General features: G+C 40.6%; 1 protein-coding gene across 1 annotated transcript in view; it reads right to left on the minus strand.

The window, feature by feature from the left end:
- Positions 1 to 394: 394 nt before the first annotated feature.
- The window catches only part of ltk (leukocyte receptor tyrosine kinase), a 137,947-nt gene continuing 124,027 nt past the window's right edge, over positions 395 to 14,314 (minus strand). The window contains exons 27-29 of the mRNA XM_030127224.1: positions 6,528 to 6,662; positions 2,870 to 2,960; positions 395 to 1,568 (exon numbers count right to left, since the gene is read on the minus strand). Of these exons, the coding sequence (XP_029983084.1) occupies positions 504 to 1,568; positions 2,870 to 2,960; positions 6,528 to 6,662 (1,291 nt within the window). The 3' untranslated portion in view covers positions 395 to 503. The remainder of the gene's footprint in view (positions 1,569 to 2,869; positions 2,961 to 6,527; positions 6,663 to 14,314) is intronic.

A 14,314-nucleotide genomic window follows, 5' to 3' on the forward strand; every position in this document is an offset into this window, starting at 1 on the left:
TCTTTTCCAAATGGCTCAATGTATGTTTGTTTATGGTCGTGCTGCACAATAAACACTATAAATTCCAACTAAATCTTTACGATAATGCTACATCCACCACTGCCAAATGGTTTGTGGAGAAACAAAAAAGTAGAAAAGGAGTTCAGCTACAGCAGTTGTTTATGGCAGCAATGTGCACGCTGAGAAAGCACAAGGCTGCATGTTATCCAGTGTTTCAGGGTCAGTGTTAAACTACCTGCATACCAGAAGCCCAGAAAAGTCCAGCATTGGCTCTCAGTGCAAAGGAGTGTTTGTCCTGGATTGTGTGTGATCCAGCATCTCGGGAGCTGTAAGAATCTGCTGTGGAGGCTCTTCGATTGCAGTAGAGCCCTCATGGTCATGCTATCTGTTTAAGAAATCCAAAATGTTTAGTGTTAGTTTGTGTACCAGCAGTGAAAAGGGGCTCCAAGTGACAGTCTAGAACTCAAATCAGTGAAAAATCCTCAATAACAATCAGTTGTTTCTTAGATTGGGGTAACGCTGAGGTCTTCAGACAGTGAAAATCCTGAGTCTCGGTCACGTGTGGGTTTCTCGGCTTTGGTGTGTCTCCTCACGTCCTCGTGTCCGTAGCTGGCATGGCGTTTCAGCAGCAGCTTGGGCATGCCGGATGAGGACGTGTGGAGGCCTAACGCCAGCCCCAGGCCCGTCCCTGTGGACACGCTGGGGGCAGAGCTGGTGTTTGTGATGGCTTCAGGGGCTTTGGGTTTAACCAGGGGCAGACTCTCGGTCTCGTAGCTTTGCTCGTCGTAAGCGTAATTGACGTTACCGCAGGGGAAACTCTGCAGCTTAGCCAGGTCCATTCCAGCTTTTGAGCTTCCTGGTGTGGTGCCGCTTGTTCCTGTCTTATGAGAAGACCCATTAGGGGCAGACTGAGCCTGGCAGGACGGCGATGGAGATGAGGACGTGCAGAGGCCAGCAGGGTTTAGGTGGCTGCTGTTGGTACTGTCGCACACGCTCTCATTGCATTCAGAGTTTGGGCTGCAGGTCTGGGGAACCTGCGCGTTGGAGGTGGAGGACGTGGAAGTAGACAGTGGCATGGACTGAGTATGAGCCAGTGTTTTCTTTCCTCTGAAGTTCTCCAGAACCCAAGAGCCATACGTGGGGTTCCACAGGTTCTTAGTTTTGTTCTTCAGCCGCTGACTCCCTGATGAGGAGCTGTTCCTGGAGCAGGGTCTGTGATGCGGAGGTTCAGGGTGGAGCCAGTGGCCTCCTGTGCACAGCAAACCGGGGGCAGGAACAGGCTCGGCCCAGGACGGCTCCAGCGCCTCGCAGCACGATGTCACCTCATGGTGAATGGGTTGGGTTCTTTGTAGAAGCAGACGGGGTTTGGCGGGTTGTAGGGGAAGAGGAGCGGCACCCAGGCCCAGAGAGGAGAGGCCGAGCTGGGAGGGGGAATCCTGGGAAACAGGGTGGGACACCAGGAGTGGAGTAAGGCTGCTGGAGGTGTGGTCAGAGGGACGGATTACAGCGTCGTCCTCTGTGGTCGGCCCATATTCCACTGGTAGGGGGGTGTTGATCACATCTGGGTCCTGGTGTAGAGAAAAGATGGTTATTTACAGACATAAACACAAAATAATACCAGCATCAAAGTCATCAACATATATCAGAGTCGTGAGACTTCCACAGACTCCTGATGTCAACGAAACATGCAACTACTTCCAGGTCATGGAGGGGCCAATAGTTCCAAACATTGAGTGTAACGCTGTCAGAACACATTCATTTCTATTGCAGCTGATCTAGCAACTCCAGATATCGTCATCTTTCAAATTATCTAGTATATTTCCTGAATTAGCGGACGTTCATGTTGTAAATTCAGTTTTCTTTTGTTAGGGTTACGGTTTGTACAAATTTATATCTTAAACAATTGTTATGTTTGATTGCCAGCTGTAGCCCTATAGTTCACTAGCTGACTTGGACAGCGGTTGAGATTTAACCACTGTAACCACAAATTATGGGGTTTTTATGATAAAGTAACTTTAGTACAAATGTTATCAGCGGGTTTCATTTTAGTTGTTTTGCTGAAACTGGTGGTGTTTGGTTAAGTTTGTCTGCTGAGGTAAAGTGCTAATTAGGAGGAGGATTACTGTAGAACTGAGCTCTACCAATAAAAGCTCATTAAAGTTATTATTCATGAGTTAAAGGAAGCAAAACTTCTGTCACTTGGCGTTTGTAAGATCCGACTCATCCTATAAGAATTCTGTTGAGTTTTGAGTTCGCTAATGTTGAGTTTTTTATGAGTTTAGCATCCATGCTACTGCTAACATGCCAAGTTAGCCGTTATGCTATCCACTGGTTAATGTCGTACTGTGTGTTTTATCATAACAGAGCTTGGCAGATACACAGTGTTCACAGCTAACTGCTGTTTTCTGCTTGGACCACAGTCCTATAATAGTAAAACTTACAAATGGTAAATTGTCCATCTCCTTATGAGTACAGTACAATTGTAGAATGAATGAACTTGTAAAGCTAGCACCTCTGACGTGAGTAGCCTATCCAAGCTAACACCAACCTTTCCCCCCAAAATTTAAGTTTTCAAAGTAATAAAGTCAGTCCTTTCAGTGGTCAACCCCACTACTCAAAAGTATAACACACACAACAGTACATACAGTAGTGACACAATGGTTGTGTGGGGTTTACTTTAAGTTTACCATGCTCACTGCTGTTTCTCCCATGTTATTTAATGCTTAGTTACTTAGTTTGTTTGGACCTATTCAGGCTTACATGTACCACGTGATCACCGAAGTAGTGACATCAAAGCGTGTCGTAACTCTCTTTAACTCTCTGACCAGCATGGACGAATATCAGTCCCAAATCTCTGCTGGAAGTGTACCTGTGTGCAGTAGTTGATTCTCTCCAGGATGGTTGAGAAGTTGGGCCTGTGTTCAGGACAGTGCTGCCAACACTGGGTCATGATCCGATATCTGCACAGCAAAAACATACAGAGTGCAAATTTATCTTCATATTGTATATTATTTAATCCTGTAATTACAAACCCTGGCATGATTATTATGAAATGATAATAATCAACATTTGTTCTCACAGCATAATTAAAATACTCATACCAGATGATGGATATTTTCTCATAAATTTGTTGATAAAAGATTTAACTGCCGTCTCAAAAAAAATAAGCTTAAACTCCTCAAACTACAGATTTTTCATTCCATCTGGAGAAGGAATTAGTGAGTTTGACACTGAGCCCTTTATATTCACAGTTAGTTCAGATCCTTCCGTTGGATAATTACTGCAGTGATTGTTTTTCCAGGTCTTTAACCCTTTAACTGATGCATCCGTTTGATAGAGAGCATAAAGATTGGACTGTGTTTCAATGGAAAAAGGTCATGGGGTCTGATGAGTCCAGTCCTGTTCCAGATTAATGGATGCATTAGGGTAAGAACAGATGTGGATGGAATGATTACCCATAATGCCTAGTGTCTACAGTACAAACCTGTGGGGGCAGTGTTATGATCTGGGGCTGGTTCAGTTGGTCAGGTCTACATTCAGTAACATGTGTCCAAATAATGACACTAACAAATGCTGTGGCACTGTATAAACTTATTGAAATGATGCTACAGTGAATATGTGTCAAACCTACACGTGATCCAATGAAATATTACAGTGTGGGACTTCTATGACGGACAGGTTGTGCATATTTAACACCACAGTAAATGTGTCAGGAAGATTAACACAAATGTAATATTAATACTCTTTAACCTTTAAATCAGTGGTTCTCAACTGGTCTGTCTTCAGGACCCACTATCCCCCCCCTCAATGACCAGCCACGACCCAAATAATGAAAGTCAAACTTCTCAAATGTATTTAGAGTAAAAATAATGTGTTTTGAACCTCAGATAATACAGAATATCCTCCTGAGACCCAGTAAGTAAAAGTTTTGGCTTTTTTACATTCAATAAATGCCTTGGTTGGAACTGGCATAATGCAACAGTTTTTGCAGATGCATTTTTTTGTTTTGTTTTTTGATTGGACTGCCCTTTCCAGTGGACAATGTTTTGTTTTTTTTTTCCCAACTAAAGCTGTGAAATGCTTGACCCCTGCAGAGGACTAAAATACATTACTAGGTCTCAGAAGAATATCACCGTTTGCCAACACAGAAAAGTTTAATGATAAACCAAACTGACCAGCAGGTGGCGATGCTAAAGAGGGAAATATTCCCTTTCACACTAAATTGGGTACATTTGAAGCAAAACCAGAAATGTGCACTCAGTTACAAATTAAAAGTGCAGTCAGTCACTTATTCAAGAGTTAAACACACTGAGGTTTTTGTCCTCGATGTCAGTAAAACCATATCTGATGTACATGTAGTCGTTGTCATACCTGAGTTTTACCATGATATGAGTAGAAACCTTTGGGTCTTCTTTTAAGCTGTGAACTGTCTGGTGTTAATTAACATTACAGCGCATTACCACCACCTACTGTTGGGGAGTGTGAATGGAAGGTGCTCAGCTCCATAAAAAATAAAACCCAGGATTGCTTTTTTAACAGTGTTTTTTTGCCAAGACAAAGGCCTGCGACCCACTGAAAACAGGTTTGCGACCCACTGAAAACAGGTTTGCGACCCACTTTTGGGTCACGACCCACCAGTTGCTTTAAATAATACATATTCATGGAAACATTGTTAAGTATAATAGAAAGAGTAGAAGAAAAGTTTAAGGTTTTTTGTTTTGTTTTGTTTTTTACCTTCTGAATATTTCCTTGGCATAGTTGTCACAGTAAAATTTTCACCCCCTTTGATGCACAAAATCAGTTGCGCTGTCTTTCTAGTGTAAAGCATATGACTCCAAATGTGGACACTCTTCAAAACTCGAGAAGAAAGAAACAAAACTGAGACTTGTGCCTCCTGCTGTGCATTTCCTGGTCTCAGCCTGAGGCCTTCAGTAAAATCAAGCTAAAATACAAAAAAACAAAAAACACCAAGGCCATGTCCCAGGAGAGGTGAAATGGTGTGGCAGTGCTCTCTCTACGGTGTCAATTTGTGCAGAAACTCTCATTATAAATCACTTTTGGCTCTTGACATTTGGAGTTCACCACTTAACATGCCACCGGCAGTATGCTGAAACACAGCCACTAATAAGATTTTCAGAATATGCTTATTGTTTGATAAGGAAGGAGTGTCCACAGGGGTTTTCATTCATTCATTGTGTGTGGGAATAACACATCCACTACCTGTTTTAAGTATTTGAAAACTTTGATATCTCAGTGTCTCAGCTGGGGTTGTAGTCAAGACTAACCTAATATTATGTCAATAGCAAGTAAAATAACGGACAAAACCTCAAAATCGCCTGAAACAACAGAGAAAACACTATAGTAGTTGAGGAGTATACTGTGAAATCATACCTGTCCTCATCGAGGTTAATTTGAGACTGAACACAGGGAGGCGCTAAAGAGTCCCTCTGACATCAATAATGGGTTTAAGAAGTCTTTCATCAAAAGCTACATAGGCTTTCAATGTGTGATGAAATGGGTGTTTGTTAACCCTTAAAAACCTAAATGAAAATGCATCTACTGATCTAAAATGTTTAATAACTTTTCAACCAATTATCCTAACAATATGTGTGAATATTTCAGGTAAAATGCGGTTTCTCGGCTTTTCAGCAGCATCAGATACGACCCCTTTGGATGTTCAGAGGCTCCGTAGTGAACAAAGAAACACTGTCATCTTCTACAACATTGATTCCCTAAGAAAACCAATGTGTTTTGACAAGTTACAGTAGTTGGAGAAGCTTATTTTTATGTTCCATTAATAATAACATTTGCTGATAGTCACTTTTTCTACAGTTTTGATATAACCTTTGCATTTAAACTGAGCTTTTATGAACATCTAGGACACTAATGAATTAAGTATGAGGAAAAAAACACAACAGTTTTACACTGAAAAATGCAGAAAAAAGGCAGATGATATTATTAGAATAAATGGTAATAATTCAATTGGGATAGAGTAAATGTGGAGAAATTGTTGATTTAGAAGTTGGGATAAAAGTAGTTCTTAATCTTTCAGGGTAAAAATTGCTTGTATGATTTTTTTTGTTGTTGGTTTCTTTCCATTGGATGAGCTGAAGAAATCTAAAACTAAAAATCTGTTCTTTCCTTTTTATTATTATTATTATTATTATTATTATTATTATTTTAAATAAATAAATACATTTTAAAAATCTGTTCTTTTCTAAAAGTACAAGACTGTCATAACCATAAATATTGGTAATTAACAGTAAAGTTAATATGAGCCTATACAGATGGACTTGGTCATATGTTTTGATTATTATAAAGGTCCCAGTATTTGTTTTATTCCATGTAAAATACTTCATTTCTCTCTTATACTATTGTCATTTAATCATTAAAGTTGAGAATGAAACCATCTCTGATAGTCCTGTGTCTTTGTGGTGAGGTTTCCCTACACTTATTAAATATTGAAGTCTATTGTCAAGCGCAAATACAACATAAACATTTGTTGAATGATACTCATCAGTACTCACACGGGCCCTGGACAGCCTTTGGGAGGGTCCATTCTGCCTCCACTGGTGACAAACTCCAGAACCTCCTGGTTGGTCTTACATGGGTATGGCATGTAACCCAGAGAGAGGATTTCCCACAGCAGTACTCCAAATGACCTGCAGAGGGAGACACATGACAACAGTTGAGCCAAACTGGGTGACGCCAAAACTTCTCCTGTTGTGTTTTTCAGAATACAACATAGTAACGCACACACACAATGAAAACCATTGTCACTTATTACTAGAGCTTTGTTGCACTTCCTCACTCATCAGCACTTACAAACAGCATGTACACCTGAGTCTAAACTGTGTAGACTTCCAAAAATGTCAAAATTAGAACATTCTGAGCTCAGGACATTCTTTTTTTTTTTTTTTTTTTTTAAACACATATCTGTTTTAAAGTTTTAACACATTACAAATCTTTTCTGACATGAACTGGTAATATTGTGTGGGTGAGCATAAACCCCCAGAACCCCCGCCCTTGACCACCTCTGCAGTTTGAAACAGTAGTGAGAGTAAATAACAAAATAATAGCTGACAGACAATGTAAGTAATAGTGACTTGAATACTTCTCCAACTCAATTTTTGTATATCTGATACATAATCAAACATCAGTAAAAAAAAAAAAAAAAAAAAAGGGGTGTGGTCTCACTTTGTAAGTTATGATGATGAGATATCAGGCCTCGATTCTAAAAATTTTAGAAATGAATTCCATATCTTGTGGAAGGTATGAGTTTTTCATTTAATTGTGTACGTGAGCCTTTCAACAGCTCTGCAGGATGAGAGTTCTGCAATCCATGGATTCAGCGATGGACAATCAACACTTTTCCAGTGTCTACGTATAAGACGCTTGGCATGTATTGGACAGAGGTTCACTAGCCTACTTTCATGAGTTCTAAGTGCTAAAGTTCAGGACTTTCTGATTTCTGAGCCAATGATAGCTTGACATGTTTGATGCTATATAACAGGGGTGAACAACCCTGGTCCTCGAGAGCTACCATCCTGCATGTACTAATAATAATAAATTGTATTTATAAGCGCCTTTCAAGACACCCAAGGACACTGTACAACAAGATAAAACAGACAATCCATAAAATACAAAGAAATAAACACATAGATAAAAGAATAATTACAATATATAGAAATGAAGGTGTAAAATGGAAAGTAAAACTTATGGTGGGTAGGCTATTCTGAAAAGGTGAGTTTTGAGTCTGGATTTGAATGTGGGGAGAGAGTCACTGTTCAGGATGGGTGGTGGGAGGGAGTTCCAGAGCTGGGGAGCAGAGTGGCTGAAGGCTCGGCCTCCCATGGTGCTGAGGCGGACAGGGGGCACAGTGAGGTGGATGGAGGAGGAGGACCTGAGGGAACGGGCTGGAGTGGTGACATGGAGGAGGTCTGACAGGTACTGAAGAGCGAGATTATGGATGGATTTAAATGTGTACAGGAGGAGTTTGAATTCAACTCTGTTTGACTGGGAGCCAGTGTAGTCCATGGAGGATGGGGGTGATGTGGTGGCGGTGGTAGGGGGGGTTTGGTGATGATGCAGGCGGCAGAGTTATGGACCAGTTGCAGCTTATGGAGGGACTTTTGGGGCCGACCGAACAGGAGGGAGTTACAGTAGTCGAGGAAGGAGGTTACGAGGCTGTGTATGAGAACAGAGGTGGTATGGGGGGTGGGTGAGGGGCGGAGGCGGTTGATGTTGCGCAGTTGGAAATATGTGGAGCGGGATGTTATTGATGTGGGATTTGAAAGATAGTCGGCCATCGAGGATGACACCCAGACTCTGTTTTAGATATTTCCCTCTTCCAACACACCTGACAGTCATTATCAGGCTTCTGCAGAGCTCGATGACGGGCTTATCATTTGAATCAGGTGTGTTGGAAGAGGGATACATCTAAAACATGCAGGGTAGTAGGGTCACCCCTGCTATACAAGCTATATAAGATGTCATTACTCTTCAAAAATGTTTTGTTGTGAAGACATAGACATCTGGAGAGAGAATCAGGTGTAATTTGGTGAGTTTCATGGTGGGTACCAGTAGTAAAGAGCATTCAGTGGTTTGGGAACATTTTGATCTTATGTTACCACATGTTAAGACCCTTGGTCATAATTTGTCCATTTATGTGTACATGTATATATGTTTTCTGTATAGTGCGTGTGTTCTCCTCCAGTCCTGTAGGTGTGCTGTGTCTGTCTTGTGTCTGTTTGTTTTGGCAGGAAGATGATCGGTGGAGCATGATTGCCCGGCCCCTTTAAAAATGTCCTTCTCTCTCTCCTTGCCTCCTGCCGGCTCCCAAAAGAGCTTCCTGTGTGTGATCGTCAGTCTTCGCGTGTTTCTGTGTTTATTCGAGACTGTATATAGTTGTAAATAGAGTTTTTGTAATTGGAACCTTTTTCCTTGTAGGGGAGGTCGGCTCTTTTATTTTCCCATTTTCTCCTGTTTTTATTAGGGAGTTTAGGTTAGTTTTCTGTATTTTATTTCTGGCATTTATTTTGGATTAGGCAATTTAGTTTTGAACTTTGAAGAAGATATTTTGTTTGTTGTTTTAGCCGCGCCCTCCCCTAACCCTTCTTTAGTTGTAAAAAAATAAACATTGTGAACCTTAGTTTTTGATTGACTTGTGTGCTTAGGAGCTGGGAGGGACAAAAGTGAGCACATTATGTTCGCCTGGTAAACCTCTAGGCCGGGGTGTAACACCACATAAGGTAGAATGCTTCTTATGCCCTACATCAGGGGTGCCAAACTCCGGTCCTCGAGGGCCGGTATCCTGCATGTTGTAGATATTTCCCTCTTCCAGCACACCTGGTTCAATTAATGATCAGCTCATCATCATGCCCTGCAGAAGCCTGATAAGGATTCAATGGCTTCAGGGTGTGATGGAAGAGGGAGATACCTAAAATATACAGGATACCGGCCCTTGAGGACCAGTTTGACACCCCTGCCCTACATGTTATGTTTCAATTAATGAATTCATTCATTCATTTTCTGAACCCGCTTTATCCTCACTAGGGTCACGGGGGTCGCTTGGAGCCTATCCCAGCTACATATGGGCGAAGGCGGGGTACACCCTGGACAAGTTGCCAGTTCATCGCAGGGCTGACATACAGAGACAAACAATCACTCTCACATTCACACCTATGGGCAATTTAGATTAACCAATTAACCTATTAGTGCATGTCTTTGGATGGTGGGAGGAAGCTGGAGTACCCGGAGAGAACCCACGCAGACACGGGGAGAACATGCAAACTCCACACAGAAAGGTCCCACCCTCCGTCGACTGGTGTTGGAATCGAACCCAGGACCTTCTTGCTGTGAGGCACGAGTGCTAACCACTGCACCACTGTGTCGCTGTGTCAATTTATGAATTGTATTTGTCATTTTTGAATGGGTCTCAAAATTCAAATTCTTTGTAGGTGCGGTGTTTGCTCGGCACACAAGTGTTGTTTCACACCTAGAGCACATCCATGTTGAGACACTTGTGACCCAGACCCAATGACAATCACATCTAGCAAACCAGTGACCCTGTCAACACTGGAAATCCTCTCAGAAAGATAAAAGTGTGTCCAGATGAATAATATAAATGTGTGTGTCTATATAGATATAGTACAAACAAAATCTTAAGGATCTTTTTTTTTTTGGTCATTTTTTTGGTCAGTTTTGCCATTTGTAAATAAAACTATGTCTGGTCGTTAAAAAATGTGTTTCAATTCAATTCACACAAAAAAGTAAAAAGCGCTATGCAAAAGTCCCAACTGAAAAAAACATAGCCCAAAAATTAAAAATATCCTTAACTTCTTGTTTGTAGTGTATGTATCAGGATCAGTTTCCACCTGCCCAGTACTGCACTGCATAACCAAAGTCAGGGTACAAAATAAATCAGAATACAATGTTGGTTGGGAAACGTGGAGATAAAAAAAAAAAAAAAAAAAAGATGTTGACTGTTCAAAGGTTATAACCAACCTGGACAGTGAGTTTCAGCCTCTTTACTTCTGTCCTCGGGTGGGTTTTTATGTTTTTCTGTTTTTATGTGATTGGTAGAAAACACATTTTGTCTTTTAATTCTACTTCTTTTTAATCTAACTTATTCACAGCTACTTATACTCTGCATTTATTTATTTATTGATTGTTGATGAGGTATGACTGTCTGTGGAGCGGTGACCACATTTTGTATTCTGAATTTCCCCTTGGGGATTAATAAAGTCTGTCTATCTATCTATCTATCTATCTATCTATCTATCTATCTATCTATCTATCTATCTATCTATCTATCTATCTATCTATCTATCTATCTATCTATCTATCTATCTATCTATCTATCTATCTATCTATCTATCTATCTATCTATCTATCTATCTATCTAATATCTCCACCCACCCAGAACAAATCCCCTCAGCTGAAACCACAGGTGCATCCACTCACACCTAAACAGAACCTGAAGGCAGGATCTGCTTAAAACATGGGGGTGGAATTCTTGTTCCTCTCAGAACTAGAATATGCTGTGAGATAATGGTATCATTTTTGTACAGTGACACCAAAACTTATTACACTGAAGCTTTGACGACAAAAATCAGTTTTCTTCTGACCTGTGATGCGCTCCTGTTTCAGTTTTTTGTCGTGAATGTGAACAGGAACAGGGTGTTCTCAGTGCGGTTTGGTGTCTGTCTTGAATATATACAGTACATGTTGCTCTGTCTTGTAAAGATGTTCGGTTGACATACGACTCTTGGTCTGTCTGGATACATTTAGGAGTTGAATGACTCTGCCTGTAAAAATGTCTTCAAATGGTTTGGGTTTGCCCACAAAGAGGCATTTAAATTAGCTAGAATTTGGTGCGAGGATCCTTTTTCACCACTAAAGACAATAATATTGCAGTGTTGCTTTATTGTAAATGTGAAATGTTTTGCCTTCTTTCAAAGTTTAACATCTGGAATTCATTGCTTATATTTTATACATATCCCTGAATGATATGAATGTTTGGTATGAATACATGACATTTGACCCTTTATCGGGCAAGTGACTATTTTTGGTCATTTCCGCATGCATTACAAGGCAGTGACAGCAAGAGTAAAAGTATTAAGTATTTGTTTCCAAGTCTGTATGTTTTAAAAGTGGGGTGCGAGATGTTTTCCTGGGGCATTTTTTACTATATTGCTTAAAATCCCCTTCACATCTTGATTACAACCAATTAATTAAATGCTCTAACACAAAAATTAAAAAAATTGTCGTCACCTGTGGAACAGACGGGACTGAAAAAACACCATCCGATCATTTTAAGCGCCCAATCGAAATAATTGAACGGTGATATGTCTATCAAACTCAACTGCCATTTGTCCCTCCCCCCTCAGCGCGTACCCCTCTTTGTGCATGAATCGTGCGTTCTCAGATGCTAGGAGCAACTGTACAGGAAATGAAGCCAGAGCCAGAGCTTGGTTATATTAGTTATATTAGGATGGAAAGTTCACCGGCAAACTGTTTTGTCACTGACATAAATCACTAGGAAATGTAACGTTAGCCATAGCCGGGGTTGGAGCTGGGGCCGGAGCTGAGGCCGCCGGAGCCAGGGGTGCAGCGCTCGTGAAGCCTCGGGAATAAGCATTGTGCATGCCAGTACTCTGGGGGTGTGGCTCTGGGAGGATGTCTGAAGAAAGGGGTTTGGAGTATTTTCAAAATGTAGCTTGCTCAAACCGTTTTTCTAAGATCTCATACCCCACCTTTAAGACGTGGCCTTTTTCCCTATTTTTCCAGTCTGCACATATGGTCTGCATACAGTGGAAAAAGTAGTTCTCACTTGTCTCATGCAAACTATATCCACAGTTTCAGAGTAATGCTTTAACTTCACTTGACTGTTAATAGAACCCCTTGTATGATAGATTTTAAGTATTTAGCTGGACTTTTTTTTTTGTTTATTTGTTTTGCTCAAAGTCTTTTTTATTGGTATTTATGCAGAAACTGTATAAGCTGAATATGTTACAGACATGAGTCAATACAAACAAGAACAATCCCTCCCCCCCACCCCAACAGAGTCCCACCCAAGGTTATTACTGTTAACGAAAACTAACGAAATGATGAAAACTAGAATTGTAAAAACATTTTCGTTAACTGAAATAAATAAAAACTATAATTAAAAGAAAAAAAAGATAACTAACTGAAACAGTATTGCATGCTTATAAAACTAACTAAAACGTATAAAAATTATGGATAAAATTCCCTTAGTTTTCGTCTTTGTCAATGTCGGATTGATATGAAAAGGATTTATTTCCCTCAAGCAATTTTAGCTGCTGGCACCATGTGATATTTAATTGTCCGTCACTTCTTGTCACTTATCGTTTACAGTCGTCTTCTGGTCACCACTCTACCTGGAAACATGGAGACTAAAGATGGAAGAAACCAGCAGAGTCCTGTATGAGATTTATGTGAATATGATGGAGAAGAAGATAACAGATATAAAAAAAGCTAGGGATGCACCGATACCACTTTTTTCCAGACCGAGTACGAGTATGAGTACTTACATTTGAGTACTTGCCGATACCAAGTACCGATACGAGTACTTAATAATCCCATTCTGGTTCTTAGTTCCTTTTGTAAATGTGCTTTATTGTCGTTGTCATCAGTCTGACTGGAACAAAGTGCTGCTACTGACATTTAATGTGTTGGAATGAGCGTTTCTCAATTAATCCACCAGGGGGCGCCGCTCTGAATTAACCATACTGGACAAATACCACGAAGAAGAGTAAAGTTTTTTGAGAAGAAGAAGAAAGTCAGTAATAACAAACATGGAGACGACAGAGGTAACACTAATGTGATACTAATATTGCAGCGTTTTCACCGGTAAGGTTTAAAAGCTTAGTTTCAGCAGGAAGAGAAAAGAGAAATGAGCAATAAGTTTTGTTTTCACTTGTGTTGGCGGCGGTCCGCACCATTCCCTACTCCCGCTGGTGTTCTTATTCTGTGTACGCATCCGCGAGCACCTGGTAAACAGATGGAATGCACGCAGAGGACGGACAGAACGCTGCGTCCGTATCTGTCTATGTCTGTAACGTTACTGTCAGTCAGCGATACTTTTATCAACGTCATTTATTTTGAAAAATCTCCACACTCTCCACACATTATTTCACCACCGCGTACCTGCTGCACTGAACTGTGAATGTCACATGACCGTAAGTGGTATCGGTGCATTTGTATCGGATGTCTTTTACGAGTACAAGTACACACACTGAGTATCGGAGCCAATGCCGATACTCGTAACTAATACTAATAAGCCCAATAATATGTGATGTTCAGTTGTTCAAAGCAAGCAAAGGGGGCCCTCTAGTGGTCGGAATAAGTTGCACTAATGTATGTTTTGTCCTTTCGGTGTTACCGTAGCCAGTTCGGACATAAGAAGGAACTAACAGACGTGTTTCTTTCACTCTGTTTGTACGGCCCGACAAACGTTTGCCTGTGAGTATTTTATGTTCAGTTGTAAGAATGAATAGTATAAAATATCTCTGATGTGAACCTTCGTTGCTGGATAAAAAGACATTATAAATCTTAAATTAATCTGTAAATGCTAATCGTTAGCGTGTCTATGGATTGTCCCAATTGAGTTAGCATCGAGCTAGCGATCTTTTTCCCATTCATTTAAACGTATAATGCCATGTAAATGTACTAAGGCAATGAACAGAACTCAGACATATTTTGTATGTATGTTGCAGTTTTACACTGAGTCTCAAGTAAAAGATTTGGAGAGAAGTTTTGGGCGTCCGGCTTTTCTTGGGAAACCTGTTGT

This window comes from Sphaeramia orbicularis, chromosome 22 (assembly GCF_902148855.1).
Source record: "Sphaeramia orbicularis chromosome 22, fSphaOr1.1, whole genome shotgun sequence".
NCBI lineage: Eukaryota > Metazoa > Chordata > Actinopteri > Kurtiformes > Apogonidae > Sphaeramia > Sphaeramia orbicularis.